The 16700-nt window shown below is 39.9% G+C and overlaps 2 protein-coding genes across 2 annotated transcripts in view; one reads left to right on the top strand and one right to left on the bottom strand.

Annotated features, from left to right (window-relative positions):
* CCT1 (chaperonin containing TCP1 subunit 1) overlaps nt 1-9791 on the bottom strand; it is a 59031-nt gene extending 49240 nt beyond the window's left edge. The window contains exon 1 of the mRNA XM_083133844.1: nt 9656-9791. Coding sequence (XP_082989970.1) covers nt 9656-9728 — 73 coding nt within the window. The 5' untranslated portion in view covers nt 9729-9791. The remainder of the gene's footprint in view (nt 1-9655) is intronic.
* Nucleotides 9792-10199: 408 nt separating this feature from the next.
* Nucleotides 10200-16700, top strand: part of LOC145996873 (ribosome production factor 1) — a 45971-nt gene continuing 39470 nt past the window's right edge. Inside the window, exon 1 of the mRNA XM_083133422.1 lies at nt 10200-10577. Within this exon, the coding sequence (XP_082989548.1) occupies nt 10329-10577 (249 nt within the window). The 5' untranslated portion in view covers nt 10200-10328. The remainder of the gene's footprint in view (nt 10578-16700) is intronic.

Here is a 16700-nt window from a genome sequence, read left to right as displayed (position 1 = left end):
AGCAAAAATTTTACCCCGGATCCATTTTCAGTTAGCGTGAATGAAGTAGAAGGGCTTACAGAAGCAGAAGAAGACCAACTCATGGAGGTAACAATGGACGGTGCTCTGAAAATGCAGTTCAAAGAAAAGACACTTTCAAACTTTTGGGCTTGCTTACAAGCTGATTTTCCTGGACTACCAAACACGGCCATGACAGTATTAATGCCTTTCGTAACAACCTACTCATGTGAAATATCATTCGCTGCTCCCATCTATCTTAGAAACAAGTACAGAAACCGTTTGGAAAATGTAGAATCAGAACTTTGGATTCAGGTGTCTATAATTAAGCCCGCTATATCACGATTTGTCAGTGATATCCAGCATCATCTCTCTCACATGAAATAAGATTAACAAGTAGTGTTGTGTCACCTCTTGTTAGTATTCATTATTAATACAAAAATTGTATTTAACATACTTTTGATTAATAGAATGTAATTGCTACAATTAACATTACAATAAAGTTCAAATAAAAATAAAATGTGTGCGTTCATTTAATTTTCCCTTCCTTAAGTGATGATACACTAAAGTTCAAATCACCAACCCTGAGACCTTCTGTAAACAAAACCACCTGCATGCAGAAAGCATTGCAAACTCATAGAAGTATAATAATCTACAGTCGGTAACGCGTCTGACTACCATTCTAAAGGTCCCGGGTTCGATCCCCGGCCGGTTCAAATCCAGGAACTTTTCTAACGGTGGAAGCGGCCCCGGCACCTACCTAGCGTCGAATAACATGGGTACCTGGGGGAAACCCTGGGGGGTAAAGGCGGTCAGGGGCGTGATGCTGATCACATCACCCCCACTCACGACCGGATCAAGAAAGTGTGGAGCGTTACCCCCACACCCCCTATACGCCTTCATGGCGTGGTGCTAAGCACAGGGGAACACTTTACCTTTACTTTTTACACGAAAAACCAGCGTTGTTACAAGATTCATTACGTAAGGAAAAACAACGGCCAATTTGTAGTATGGGATACGCTGCCGCAAATGACGTCTCACTTTAAACCCAATGTTCTTTCTTTTGTACTTATTGCTTCACCTTTATGGTTAACTCTTTGAACCAGTAATCATTTCCCATAAATTTGGCTTCTTTCTTGCATGCGAATTGAATATATTTTACTTGCATCTTTTTTAGACAAAATTATATAACATTGTAATGTATATATCTAAGGTTTGATATAGATAGGAGTGTATTTGAAATTTGTTTGTAGATTTTATGTAAATTGTATCTTACGTAAATAAAATATATAATTGGCATAAACAGCCATATGCAATGCTATAAGTCCAATAAATATATTGATGATGATGATCAAAACAAGATAAAGAAAGTTCTTAATTTATTGCGGTTGGAAAATTTGACAAGCATCCTAATAACGATTTTTGTTCCGCCAAATATAGTGCACTTCGTAAAATAACTTGGTGACATGGCAAGGCAAGATAAGTGTGAACATTTTGTAGTAATATGCATTGTAACTTTCAATGAGCTTAGAGATTCGTGTACATAATGATATTTTATAACATTGGTTATTTTCTAAAAATAATCATGTGAACAGCAAGGAAGTAGTGCCACTTTCAACATGGTGAGTTCTATGTGTGCGGGAAGGTCTCCGTGTCCAGTGATACATCAAATAGGTGAGACAGTTTGTTTACAGAAGGTCTCAGGGTTGGTGATTTACACTTCAGAAATAAATATGTATGATGCAAATTCTGGACTTTAAACTTTGAGTCCGCAAGGGCGAGTGATCTCTGAAGGGGGTCCTTGGTCTAGAAAAATTCAAGAACCGCTGGTCCAGACGATATATCGCCCAACACTAGTAAAAGGCCATGCGCGGTACAGGTAAAGGTATAAATTGACAAGACCGGAAGTACCTCCAATTTGTTTGAAATTTGGCATACGCACTAATCTAGGCCTCGTAATCATGAATCTGCAGTTCAAAATTGGCGGCCACATCTACAAATTGCAAAATAAGGGGCAGAAATCATGGCTCTGATTGTCCATAAATTAACATGGTAACCATGTTTGATGGTATGATCAAGTGACATGCAAAGATTCTGTTGATTTGCATGTGATGTGAGAAAATGACATCTTGAGTAAAAAAGGAAAACGGTTTGGTCCACGAACCATTCACGGTAAAGTTAGGTTAGGCAAGCATAGTTAAAATTCAGGTCATCATGAACCTAGTTTTTAAATGCTAGTGATTGCAAAAAATATTTGTCTCCTTCATGAATCAAGAGACCCGTTCACAGACCTGCTTATTTGGCAATTTCTACAAGTGACCGCCAAATTTAACTGCAGATTCGTGACTATGAGGCCAAAATTAGTAAGTATGTCGAATTTCAAACAAATTGGAGATACTTCTGGTATTTTAAATTTGCTCCCAGGTAAAGACACATGTGTAAGTGTGCTAACAGACATCCTTATGTTGTTTACAATAAACAAATATGGTAACAGTTTCATACATCGGAGACACATTTCTTCAATTTTACGCAAGAAAGTACTTACGGAAATGAGTTCCTAAAGGTTTACAATGTTCGTCGAAGTATTTTCTTTCATCGTGGAATATATTTGACCGGGAAATCATGAATTTTTCAAGAGAAATATCTCACCGATGCACAAGTGCCATTTCTATCATTTGCTTGCCCTACTGTGTACTTTTGCTTGCCCTACTGTGTACTCCTGTCAGTGTTTCAACACCCCCATTTTTTTTTTTTTTAACTATGCTTGCCTAACGTAACCAAACCTCACCTTATCGGAAATGGGGCTATTTGTCAGCTACCCATGCATAATGTATAATTTCCGCCGGTGACGAACATGACAGTAGGTATTTTTCGGTGCATACCCACACAGGAATCAAGATGTGCCTGCCATATTGTGTGTTCCGGAAGCAAAGAAAGGAATAATAATAATAAAAAAAAAGGTAAAATTTTTGTATCCGCAAAACGTATTTCTTCAATTTTACAGGAGAAATTACTTACCGAATGCAGTTTATTTATAATTGTGGAAGTTCGGGGAAGTGTTTTCTCACATCGTTCATTGAATTTTGCCGGTAAATCATTTATTTTTTGATATAAATGTGTGACCGATGCACGAAAGCTCTTGCATCCATTTACTTCCAGGTGGATGTAGACTGTGTGTGATGACGTAATCCCGGTCAATCTCGGTCAGTGTTTCCAAACACGTGTTTTTGTAACTGAAGAAGGTACGTTTCCGCAAATGGTTTGTGGAGCTATGTATCAATGGTTCGTGGGGCTACGCATATTTTTTTCGAAACCAATTTTTAACTATTGTAATCTATACGTGACCCTACCTAACCTAACCTTACGGGAAATGGTTCGTGGGCAGGGTTGGCATGTTTAAAACACTTTGTTTTAAACATCTAAAACACTTTGTTTTAAACGTTTAAAACACAGTTTGGTACTTGATATTTTATAGTGTGATAATCTTTCTAACCCTGTCTACAGGCGCTGTACCCTGTCTTTTCATTGAATGTATCAATTAATCCGGGCTTTACGTGTCTCAACTTATCGCACAACACTTGAGCAACCTTATGATTAAAATTTCAGTAACCACCAAACGTCTCTAATTCCCTTATTTTTCACATTAATACTTACGTGTTCTGCATTCCTAAGGGTTCTCAAGTTGACGTTTAGTTTTTTTGCATGCAAATAATCTCAATTTTCGAAATATCGAGTATTTTTATTTTGTTCGCTTTCGCTTGCGTTATACGCAATATGGTGGAGCAATCTTGACTAGCGTAGTCCATGATCAGTGGCTATGCAGTGTTGCAACCTTCTTCATAGAAAAATACCTACTTTCGTCTTACTGATTTTGTATTTTTTCGAGGTTCGAAAACCCCACGAACCATTCATAAATAGCCCCATGAACCATTCATAAATAGCCCCACGAACCATTCATAAATAGTCCCATGAACCATTCATAAATAGCCTTAGAGATACTGGGCGAAAGGGGGTTATAACCCCCATCAACCTCATATTGAGCATGCCACTGATCCTGTGCACGTCATGTTGTTGCAAGTTCGTAATCAGAAATGATGAACAGTAACTCACGTTTATTCACGTTCTAGAACTGTTACACAGTTACAAAACCGCGTATTTGGAAACACTGAGCGGTTGTTACGTCATGAAACACTCGCAAATATTTGATTCACGTAGTAGACGGACATCAAGGGAACAGCTTTCGTGCATCGGAGTGACATTAATGTTGAAAACTGAATGAAGTGCAGATGCTTAGTTTTGGTAACATAACTTTGTACTTGTAAAGATAAATTGATCTGGAGAATCTCTTATGACACTGCAGGTTGTTTTCTCCTATATAAACTGTTCAGGCAGCAGGAAATACTTCACCCTGATTTTTCCATGACGAAGATAGTAATTCTGGTAAAACTTTACTATACCGGAGACGGATTTCTTCAAATTTACAGGAGAAAGTACTTACGCAAATCATTATGTGTAGCGTTGTTGATGTTCGGGAATGTAGTTTTGATCCATTTTAATGCGAATGCATGCGATTTTCTACGAAAATCTAAATTTCCCGAAGCTCTGAAAATCTCGAATTCTACAGGTAATTTTCATCTTAAGTGCACTTCTGGTACAAAAACTAACTGCTCGAGATCCCGAAAAGTCTGAAAGTCTTTCTCGGAGTCGGGACGGGAATATTTTTTACCGATCCCGGTCACAGCTTTCCAGGATCCCGCACACCCCTAATTTTTCTTTAATGACTTGGTAAAAATTTACTATCCTTCGGACACCTCTATTTTTTTGGTTACGTCAATTTTTGACATTGATACTTACGTATCTGCTTCGCGGAACATTCCTGAACGTGTATTGATGTTGTTTTGATGAAAGTAAGAGCAATTTTTCACCTTACGACTACTTCTTCCTCCTACCTTTCCGTTTGCCTCACACACAACATGGCACGGACACCTTCGTAAATAATAACGCGTAGGAATGACGCATCGGCCTTGTTTTTTCTCGATTTTCAATTGTTATGCAGTGTTTCAACCTTCGGAACCCAAGAAATGCCCGTCGACAAACTTAATCAGATCTATTTCTTTTTAACTTTATTTTTCGCGTTCTGACACCAAATTTTAACTATGTATCCCAACCTAACTGAACTAACCTATCCACGCACCAATCGTTCATGGGGCTAGCGCCAATGGTTCGTGGGGCTATCCGAGAATGGTGTGTGGGGCTACAAATATTTTTTTCGAAACCAATTTTTAACTATTGAAACCTTTGCGTGGCCCTACTAACCTAACCACGTGCCAATGGTTCGTGGGGCTATCTTTTTCACTATTGAAACCTTTGCGTGGCCCTACTAACCTATCCACGCGCCAATGGTTTGTGGGGCTAGCACCAATGGTTCGTGGGGCTATCTTTTTCACTATTGAAACCTTTGCGTGGCCCTACTAACCTATCCACGTGCCAATGGTTCGTGGGGCTATATTTTTAACTATTGAAACCTTTGTGTGGCCCTACTAACCTATCCACGTGCCAATGGTTTGTGGGGCTAGCGCCAATGGTTCATGGGGCTATCTTTTTCACTATTGAAACCTTTGCGTGGCCCTACTAACCTATCCATGCGCCAATGGTTTGTGGGGCTATATTTTTCACTATTGAAACCTTTGCGTGGCCCTACTAACCTATCCATGCGCCAATGGTTTGTGGGGCTATATTTTTAACTATTGAAACCTTTGCATGGCCCTACTAACCTATCCACGCGCCAATGGTTCGTGGGGCTATCTTTTTCACTATTGAAACCTTTGCGTGTCCCTACTAACCTATCCACGTGCCAATGGTTCGTGGGGCTAGCGCCAATGATTCTCAATTATTTCCAATTTCTACATCCTCATAAAAACACACCAAATTTTTACCGAAACATATATTCTCTTTCTTACCTTTCCATTATACATATTCCCACATCCCATTCTTCCTCATGAGTAGCTTACATTCGCTCCCACACTTTGCACATTCCTTTCCTCTCTTCACCACCCCGTGTGCAACCAAAAACTCCACCGGATCCTCAACACCCGGCACCAATTTCACAACACACCCACCACACGTCATTATCCAAACCCTCGATTCACAGTTCTAACTCTCGTCGCAAACGCAGACAGTTCGAAACACTGGATACCAACAAAACACAATCACGACACGTCATGATAGTCACGACGGTGTATGAAGGTGATGGTGTATGAAGGTGTACGAACTTGATGGTATACGAACATGTACGCCCCAAACGCTATCTTCGTCGCAGAATTCATTTTCAACGAACAACATGAATTTCAGCTATGAAACATTCCCACATCACACAAAACACCTTCCCGATGTTCGACAATGCTACAGGAACTTATTACGGTATGTAGTTTCTTCTGTAAAAATAAATAAATGTGTCCGAAGGATAGTAAACTAGTACCAAAACAAAAAAAAAACAGTTTTTTTGTTTTATTTAAAAAAAAAACAAATGCGAGAATGGTGTGGGGCTACGCATATTTTTTCAAAACCAATTTTTAACTATTGTAACCTGTACGTGACCCTACCTAACCTAACCTTACGGGAAATGGTTCGTGGGGCTATTTATGAATGGTTCGTGGGGCTATCCGTGAATGGTTCGTGGGGCTATCTGTGCATGGTTCGTGGGGTTTTCGAATGTGGAAAAAATACAAAATCAGCAACACGAAAGTAGGTATCTTTCGAGGAAGGAATTAGAGATGTTTGGTGGTTACTGCATAAACCACTGATCATCGACAACGCTAGTCAAGATTTCTCCCCCATTTTGCGTGTAACGCACCAAAAGCGAACATAAAAAAATTACTCGATATGTCTAAAATTGAGATAATTTGAGTGGAAAAAACTGTAAATATGCGATAATGCCCGGACACCTTTCACTCATTTATTTCCTTAATTTTACCACTGCTACTTACGTATTTTGCCTTGTAGAACATTCTTTAAGGTGAAGTTATGCCTTTTTCCATAAAATACTGTCAACTTTTCATATTACGATTGATTACACTGGGGAACAAAAAAAAGATTTTATTTTGCGGCATAAAGTTTAATAACAGTTTCAGCACACAAAACAGCTGTTATTGCCAATTGTATGATTGGTTCAGTTATAAAAATAAACACACCATGGAAAATATAGGAGGTAAAATTACTCTACGCTTTTCTCGGTGATATCAAAATTTGATAATGGGCTGAAATTCCCATAATAAACTTATTTATTTATTTGTAAATTGTTGCTAGGCAACTTATGAAGCATTGCTAGGCAATATATCGGACACTCAACAAACCTTAAGGAAGAATACCAAAACATAAAAATGGTTTTAGAAAAAAAATTGAATATGCTGAACATAAGTGGCTCGTGTGTGTGGATTTGAAGATGGTGATTTTTTTACTAGGACAGCAAAGTGGGTACACAAAGTATCCCTGTTTCCTATGTTTGTGGGATAGTCGTGCTAGAGAAAAGCATTGGAAGATAAAAGTTTGGCCCCCAAGGGAAAATATTAGTGGGAAAAGCTAATATCATTCATGAACCGCTGATAGATAGGGACAAAATCATCCTTCCGCCACTGCATATTAAACTTGAGTTGATAGAGAACAGTTTGTCAAGGCCTTAGATACAAGTGGTGATTGTTTCAAATATATATGCCACACTTTTCCAGGACTAAGTATTGAAAAATTGAAGGCAGGAATCTTTGACGGACCACCACAAATTCATACACTCATAAATGATACCAATTTTACAACTTAGATGTCTTACATCGAATCTGAGGCCTGACTGAGCTTTGTGTCAGTCGTCAAAAACTTTTTGGGGAATCACAATCACACTTTTTGAAAAATTTTGAGAAATTGGGAGCTAATATGAGTGTGAAGATACATTTTCTACATAGCCACATTTACAGATTCCCTGAGAACGTTGGTGATTTTAGTGAAGAACGGGGAGAAAGGTTCCATCAGGATATAAGGATAATGGAAGAAAGGTACCAGGGATGGTGGGATCGTCACGTGATGGCCGACTACTGTTGGAGCTTACAGAGGGATTGTCCTCAAAAGCAATACAGCAGGAAATCGTATAGAAAACGTTTCACATAGTTTGTTACTTCATTGTGTACATATTTTCTTAATTATTTTGATCATAGGCCTATATAAATTTATTTTTATAATAATGATTGTAATCACAAAAAGAAATATTAAATTGTTGTTGGAAGTTCATTTATATGTATGTCTTATGTTTCCGCCATTTTGGTTTAGTTGCATTTATTTCATAAATTAGAGCCAATTCAGGAAATATATTATTATATCATTATTCAGCAGCATGAAGTTGCCCTAAATTAGCTCTCAAACACTGTGACGCAATTTCACTGTTTCCCAGTGTTATTTGTCTTACTTGTTTCACTTCTGTAATAGACAATATGGCGTGCACTCATAATGGATCATCGCGCCAGCTTGTGTTTTGTCGATTTTCAGGGAGCAAGCAGTGTTTCAAACCTTCATGACAGAAAATTACGTACTATTTCGATTTTTTTTTCATCTTTACCTCCACAAACCATGCACGTTAGCCCCAAAAACCATCCACGGGTAGCCCCACAAACCATTGACGTTTGCCCCAAAATCCATCCATGGGTAGCCCCACAAACCATTGACGTTAGCCCCAAAAACCATCCACGGATAGCCCCACAAACCATTCACACAAGGTTAGGTTAGGTTCCATTAGCACTCATTTCATCCCTAAATTCATCGAAAAAAGAAAGCAGGGCGAACATAGTTAAAAAATACAAATTTTCGTAAAAAGAAGGCACGTTTGGAAACACTGCAACGCTCTCGCCATCTGCACGCACACAATGGAAACAACGGCATGATGTGACAGGCAATGCCAATTTCTTACGTAAAAAGTGATTAATTCTTGTTCGGCAGCATTAAACTACGAAGTTTTTACTTTCCGTGAAAGAAAATACCTCCAAGAACGTCCACAATGCTAAAGAAACTCATTTCAGTAAGTACTTTCTCCTGTAAATTTGAAGAAATCCGTCCGGGCGATATCGCATTTTTACCAAAAAGGGAATTAGAGACGTTTGGTGGTTACTGAAATGTTACCAGAACAGCAGAATCTGAAAAATTGAGTTTGTTTTCGTGTAAAAAGCATAATGGCACCTTGAACTATGTTCCGCTGTAAAAATGAGGAAATGTCTCCCATATAACAGACACTTAACAGATATTTGCTTGTGAAACAAAAAATTTCACGAAAATCGACGGTTTCCATTCCGAAAACTAACGCCTTATTTTGCAATTTCTAGAAGATTCCGACAACTTTTAACTTCAGATTAGTGATTAGAGGGCCTCAATTAGTGAGTATGCCAAATATGAAGAAAATCGGAGAGGGGTCCGGTCATCTTTAGCCGTTCCGAAGAAATTATAGTAATATGAAACAGTTTTATTCATCGGAGAATTATTGGGACGCAAACACCGACGGATTTTAACCTTTCAACATTCAATGGCCGCGGCAACCGCATGGTCCTTTGTCACGCGGAAACTCGCATGTATTCACAAAAACTACATTCATAAATAATAGAATGTAACTATCATGCAATAAATTTACCATTTTGAGTTCGCACTGGAGTTCCAGAAGAACGCGTTCCTGGGACCGATAAAGCACTTGCTACCGTCGACATTTTTCAGAGGTTCCTCGCACAAAATCAGTGTTGTGGATTTCTCGGCAGGCAGGTGCACAGATTATAAGCAGCAATTGATGTAAATTTCTAGAGCACTGAATATGTACAGCGAGATTGGCACAACTGCTATTACAAATTTTATTTTATCTTTGATATATTAACTCAATAGTAACATAAACGATTAAGAAGAAAAATGTAAAGAAATTACAAAATTAAGCTATTTATTGCGAGTGTACGATTTGCATAGTTGTAATATAAGTTCAATAATTTGTCAATATCCACATAAAATCCATAAAGAAACAAATAGTGACTGTAAATATTCTATTTCTCTTTATAGACTGAAACTAGATATTCAGTTATACTAAATGAATATAAATTACAATTTATTTTCTGATACTTCAGTGATGGATCAATCGCTCAACCATTCTCAGCCAATAGCTTCAGCTTGTTCAGTAGTCTGTGCGTGCGTTACATGTTGTTCGTGTTGGACTGCGTTAGATCTAGTGTTCCTATGTAACCTATTTTTAGTTTAATCAATATCATTCAGGAAGTTTTGCAAATTGTTTACTTATTAGCTTCGAATTTTGCAAAACCTCAAACATGGCAGAAGATGATGATATTTGTTTTAGTATACCTGATGATGATGATGACTATAACATGTCTGATACAGAACTCAATACTTCTAGTAAAATCCCTGTTGAGGAAGATTCCACAGCAGAGGCAAATACAGAACGAAACACTCCAAATAAAGCAAAGACAGTGAAGGTTCTGTTTCCCAGACAGAAACCATCTGACAACGCTAGACTGAGAAGGAAACGAGAGAACAAAAGGATAAAGGAAAAAAGAAAGGTAAGCTCTCATTAATATTTGCAGAAAATATGGTGTTTTTATATGTAGCTCGTTACTTTTACCGGTAGAAATATAGAGCGTCTCAACCTTAAAAGTGAGTATGGAAGTAAATGGAGTACTTCCCTTGGTACTAGTTTACTATCCTTCGGACACATTTATTTATTTGTACAGAAGAGACTACTTACCGTAATAAGTTCCTGTAGCATTGTCGAACATCGGGAAGGTGTTTTGTGTGATGTTGCAATGTTTCATAGCTGAAATTCATGTTGTTCGTTGAAAATTAATTCTCCGACGGAGATAGCGTTTGGTGCGTACATCTGCGTATACCATGAAGTTCGTACACCTTCATACACCATCACCTTCATACACCGTCGTGACTATCATGACGTGTCGTGATTGTGTTTTGTTGGTATCCAGTGTTTCGAACTCCCTGCGTTTGCGACGAGAGTTAGAACTGTGGATCGAGGGTTTGGAGAATGACGTGTGGTGGGTGTGTTGTAAAGTTTGTGCCGGGTGTGGACAAACCATTGGCGCTAGCGCCACAAACCATTGGCGCGTGGATAGGTTAGTAGGGCCACGCAAAGGTTTCAATAGTTAAAAAGATAGCCCCACGAACCATTGGCGCTAGCCCCACAAACCATTGGCCCGTGGATAGGTTAGTAGGCCACGCAAAGGTTTCAATAGTGAAAAAGATAGCCCCACGAACCATTGGCGCTAGCCCCACGAACCATTGGCGCGTGGATAGGTTAGTAGGCCACGCAAAGGTTTCAATAGTGAAAAAGATAGCCCCACGAACCATTGGCGCTAGCCGCACAAACCATTGGCGCTAGCCCCACGAACCATTGACGCTAGCCCCACAAACCATTGGCGCGTGGATAGGTTAGTAGGCCACGCAAAGGTTTCAATAGTTAAAAAGATAGCCCCACGAACCATTGGCGCTAGCCCCACAAACCATTGGCGCGTGGATAGGTTAGTAGGCCACGCAAAGGTTTCAATAGTGAAAAAGATAGCCCCACGAACCATTGGCGCGTGGATAGGTTAGTAGGCCACGCAAAGGTTTCAATAGTGAAAAAGATAGCCCCACGAACCATTGGCGCTAGCCCCACAAACCATTGGCGCTAGCCCCACGAACCATTGGCGCTAGCCCCACAAACCATTGGCGCGTGGATAGGTTAGTAGGCCACGCAAAGGTTTCAATGGTTAAAAAGATAGCCCCACGAACCATTGGCGCTAGCCCCACAAACCATTGGCGCGTGGATAGGTTAGTAGGCCACGCAAAGGTTTCAATAGTGAAAAAGATAGCCCCACGAACCATTGGCGCTAGCCCCACAAACCATTGGCGCGTGGATAGGTTAGTAGGCCACGCAAAGGTTTCAATAGTGAAAAAGATAGCCCCACGAACCATTGGCGCTAGCCCCACGAACCATTGGCGCGTGGATAGGTTAGTAGGCCACGCAAAGGTTTCAATAGTGAAAAAGATAGCCCCACGAACCATTGGCGCTAGCCCCACAAACCATTGGCGCTAGCCCCACGAACCATTGGTGCGTGGATAGGTTGGTTGATTAGGTTGGGATACATAGTTAAAATTTGGTGTCAGAACGCGAAAAATAAAGTTAAAAAGAAATAGATCTGATTAAGTTTGTCGACGGGCTTTTCTTGGGTTCCGAAGGTTGAAACACTGCATAACAATTGAAAATCGAGAAAAAACAAGGCCGATGCGTCATTCCTAAGCGTTATTATTTACGAAGGTGTGCGCGCCATGTTGTGTGTGAGGCAAACGGAAAGGTAGGAGGAAGAAGTAGTCGTAAGGTGAAAAATTGCTCTTACTTTCATCAAACCAACGTCAATACATGTTCAGGAATGTTCCGCGAAGCAGATACGTAAGTTTGAATGTCAAAAATTTGGCAAAAGAGAAGCCGGACGCGCAATTATGTAGGAAGGTGTACTCGCGATATTGTGTCTCAGGCAAGGGAAAACACCTACCAGAAAGACGTTCTGGTAATGTGAAAAATTGCAATTAATTTCATCAAAACAACGTTAATACACCTTCAGGAATGTTCCGCGAAGCAGATACGTAAGTACGAATGTCAAAAATTGACGAAACGAAAAAATTAGAGGTGTCCGAAGGATAGTAAATTTTTACCAAATTGTACATTTACGTGTAGAACTTGTAAAATAACCTTGCGATTTACCACGTTCATTGTCCATACACAGCAAATTCGGAACCATCGTTCTTTCGCAATTCGTTAATGGTCTTCCTTTATGCACAACAATCTTGCAACCTTGAATATTGACGTCAGACGAGGAATGGGGTCGGGTACCCTATTCTACACCCTCGAATTTTGATTTTTTTTTTTTTCATTATGAACATTATTTGATCCTATTTGTGAATTTAAAAAAAATGGAGCGCGGAAAGAAGTATTTACGACTGTACAGCCGTTTAAAGTTGAAATTTTGTCGTTTGAAATGGTTCGCAATTATTTCCAATTTCTAGATCGTGATACTAACACGACACCAAATTTTAACTATCGATCTCAACCTAACTGAACTAACCTATCCACGCGCCAATGGTTCGTGGGGCTAGCGTCAATGGTTCGTGGGGCTAGCGCCAATGGTTCGTGGGGCTAGCGCCAATGGTTCGTGGGGCTAGCGCCAATGGTTTGTGAGGCTAGCGCCAATGGCTCGTGGGGCTAGCGCCAATGGTTCGTGGGGCTAGCGTCAATGGTTCGTGGGGCTAGCGCCAAAGGTTCGTGGGGCTAGCGCCAATGGTTCGTGACGCTAGCGCCAATGGCTCGTGGGGCTAGCGCCAATGGTTCGTGGGCCTAGCACCAATGGTTCGTGGGGCAGCAGACCATCTTCCTGTAAGTCAAGTACAATGTCCCGTATGTCTCGTCGAACAAAGCCCTCTATGTCCTTCATCCGTTGAACGTGTGTCAATCTCATATTTAGTCCTTTTGCATTAATTCAATGTCACAAATCAATTCCAATGTCTAAAGTCGCACAAAACAATTGCAATGTCTCAAATATCCAATCCGCCAATAAATTACATAAATAATATATTGAAATCGCAAATTATCCCATTGCACAAGTCATTCATAACAAGAAAAAATTGCAAATTATCCCATTGCACAAGTCAAAGATAAGAAGAAAAAGAAAATGTTCAGACGTGCGCCTGTGACATGAATCCAAGATGCGCCATGATCAAATCCCTGCAAAACCGTGTCGACGTTACATAAGGAATCTAAATATTGAAAAACGTAAGTTTCCTAGCACGTAGATCTACAAAAATAACTTTCCGCGCTATTTAGAAACATCGTTTCTTATGAAGAACTAATTTTCGTAACGAGAATATTTGAATTGTGCGAAAAATCGAGGGTGTAGAAAAGGGTACCCGAGCCGAGGAATGTCTACGAGGGTAGGTTAGGTTCCATTAGCATAAATACAAAGAAAAATTAATATTTTGGCTAACAGAACTATACCTTGCCTTGCCTAACATGAAAAAGCTCTCCCGTGACGTCAGAACACAATGTTGATAAAGTGTTGTGCGATAAGTTACACCCATTCTGGGGAAATGGCATGTTCCGTTGAGCTATTGTTCTTATGGTATGGTGTTACGTTAAGAAAACATAGTTTATTTCATTTTTTTCTCGATTTCCATACCGGACCGCCAATTTTTACATGTAGATTCGTGATTAGGAGGTCTCAATTAGTGAGTAGGCGAAAATGTTGGAAATGGAAGAGTGGTCCGGTATTGTAAACTCGTTCCGTTTTCTTTACCATTGTGGAAGTTCGTCAATGTAATTTTGCTCCATTTTAATGCAAATACATATTGTTTTCTGCAAAAATCTCTGTCCTACACACTGTTCCTGAGTTTCTCTAAGGTTTTCAACGTTCGTCGAGGTATTTTGTTTCATCGTGGAATCTATTTGGGTACTACTTTACTATACCGGAGACACCTTTCAATGATTTATTTCGCAATTTTTTACATTGCTAACATACTATTCTGCATTGCAGAACATTTATTTAGGTGAAATAATGAATTTCTAACGAAAATAATGTCTGTTTCTTACATTAACGAGTACTTACTGTTGTTCCTTATTTCCCACAAACCATCCACGGGTAGCCCCAAAAACCATTGACATTAGCCCAAAAATTCATGATAGCCCCACAAACCATCACTGGGACGAGGTATGCGTACTAGGTTAGGTTAGGCCTGTTAGGTTAGGTTCCATTAGCACTCCTTTCATTCAGTTTAGCATATATGGACAATACGAGAGCGTATTGTGCTCTCCTGCAGAAAGCAAATGACGGCAGCAGCAATAGCACGTCGGAAATATATGTTTGTAGAAAACCACATGCATTCGCATTAAAATGGATCAAAACTATATTCCCGAACATCAACAACGCTACAGAAAATGATTTGTGTAAGTACTTTCTTCTGTAAATTTGAAGAAATCCGTCTCCGGTATAGTAAAGTGTTACCTCTATTTGACCTGGAAATCATGTATTTTTCAAGGTAAATATCTCACTGACGCACAAGTGTCATTGCTTTCGCTACGTGAACCGGATGCTGCATACGTTTGATGGCGTAACCCCCCTGTCAGTGTTTCCAACCCCCCCTTTTTTTAACAATGCTTACCTAACCAAAACTAACCTAACCTTATCAGAAATGGTTTGTGGGGCTATCCGTCAGCTACCCGTGCGTAATTTGCACATGTGACAAACACGATAGTAGGTATTTTTCAGTGAAGCCACACTTGTCGCTTGCGTCTCGCTCATACTGGACCCTTTTCCTCAATAGCTTGCAACATGTTGCCGTGGTTTGTTGTTCGGGCATGCGCGATGCAATTAGTATCTTGCTTTAGGGAGATTGCCCACCAAAGCGGCACGCCACACTTATCGCTTGAGGATTTCACCAACCGAATGCTAACCTGTGCTGCCTGCCATGCCGCTACGATGTGAAATGTTGCTCTTGATTGGCTCGTTTTCAAGTGACGCGTGTATGAAAGTTGCCTTGGACAGAAGGATCCGTGTTGATTTGGTGTGAAATCCCTGTATTGTTTGTCGCGTGTCACTTTGATCTAAAATCTCCTTGAGGAAACGCTGCTGTCAGAGCTTGTGTCGCTGCGGTTTGAAAGGCTGCATTGATTACCAACTGCTCGCTTCCAAGCAACTCTTGTGGTTTGTCACCTCGGTATGATTTTATCTCTCAGGAAACTATTTATATTCTAATAACATAGAAGAGAAACTCTAGTACACAATCCAACACCTGACGTCCGGAATCACATAGCGATGTTACGCATGCTATTTATTTATTAATTTTATTTTACTTTTCATTTCAAATTAATGCCATTTCGTGACTGCTAATCACTCCACAAATATAACTGTTTCCATCAATTCACGTACCGCCTTTCACGACAAACAAATCTACACAATATATTCCAAAACTAACTAAGCTGCATTATTTCGTAAGAAAAGTAGTGGCTGGGCTGATCGCACTGCCATCTATGTTGTCATCTGTCTCGGGAACCAGTTTCTTGGGTCGTTTTCCACACTACGTTATTCAAGGCACTGTACCACGATTACTTTCACCAGGTGCTGAGAACACCATATATGGTTATTTTTCTCAGCAAAGTAATTAGCTGAATCATACCCACTGTATTTTATCATATAATAAAATAGCCTATGTATTTTACAATATTTATTGGCAATGTTGCTAAAGAAGCTGTCGGATCGCGCTCCGCATAAGATTGGATTTTCTGTGTTCTCGGCTTATTTCTTCCGTGTGGTACTTTGCACGGGTGTTAAGCTATTGCTATTGAACAGTGCCGACGATAAAAACATTAACCCAAGTGAGTGGAAATGCAGTGAGAGGTGTTTTATTGTTCCAGCGGCAGGTGTCCTCCCGACGCTTTTCTCTGCTTCGCCGAGGGAGACACGGACAGCGGCCAAGGTAAGCCCAGGCCTCACCGGCTCTTGAACTTTCTTTTCCTTGTGCTGCTGTGTGGAGACATTAAGTTAAATCCAGGCCCCAGGCCAATGGAAAACAAATTCAGTGCATACTATCATAATGCCTAGAGCATAAAGAATAAACTTTCTGACTGCACTTCAGAATTGGGAGAA

This window comes from Lepisma saccharinum, chromosome 13, assembly GCF_977018435.1.
Source record: "Lepisma saccharinum chromosome 13, izLepSacc3.1, whole genome shotgun sequence".
Lineage (NCBI taxonomy): Eukaryota > Metazoa > Arthropoda > Insecta > Zygentoma > Lepismatidae > Lepisma > Lepisma saccharinum.
The sequence above is the reverse complement of the archived record's forward strand: the minus strand, read 5'-3'. Positions and strand labels throughout refer to the sequence as shown.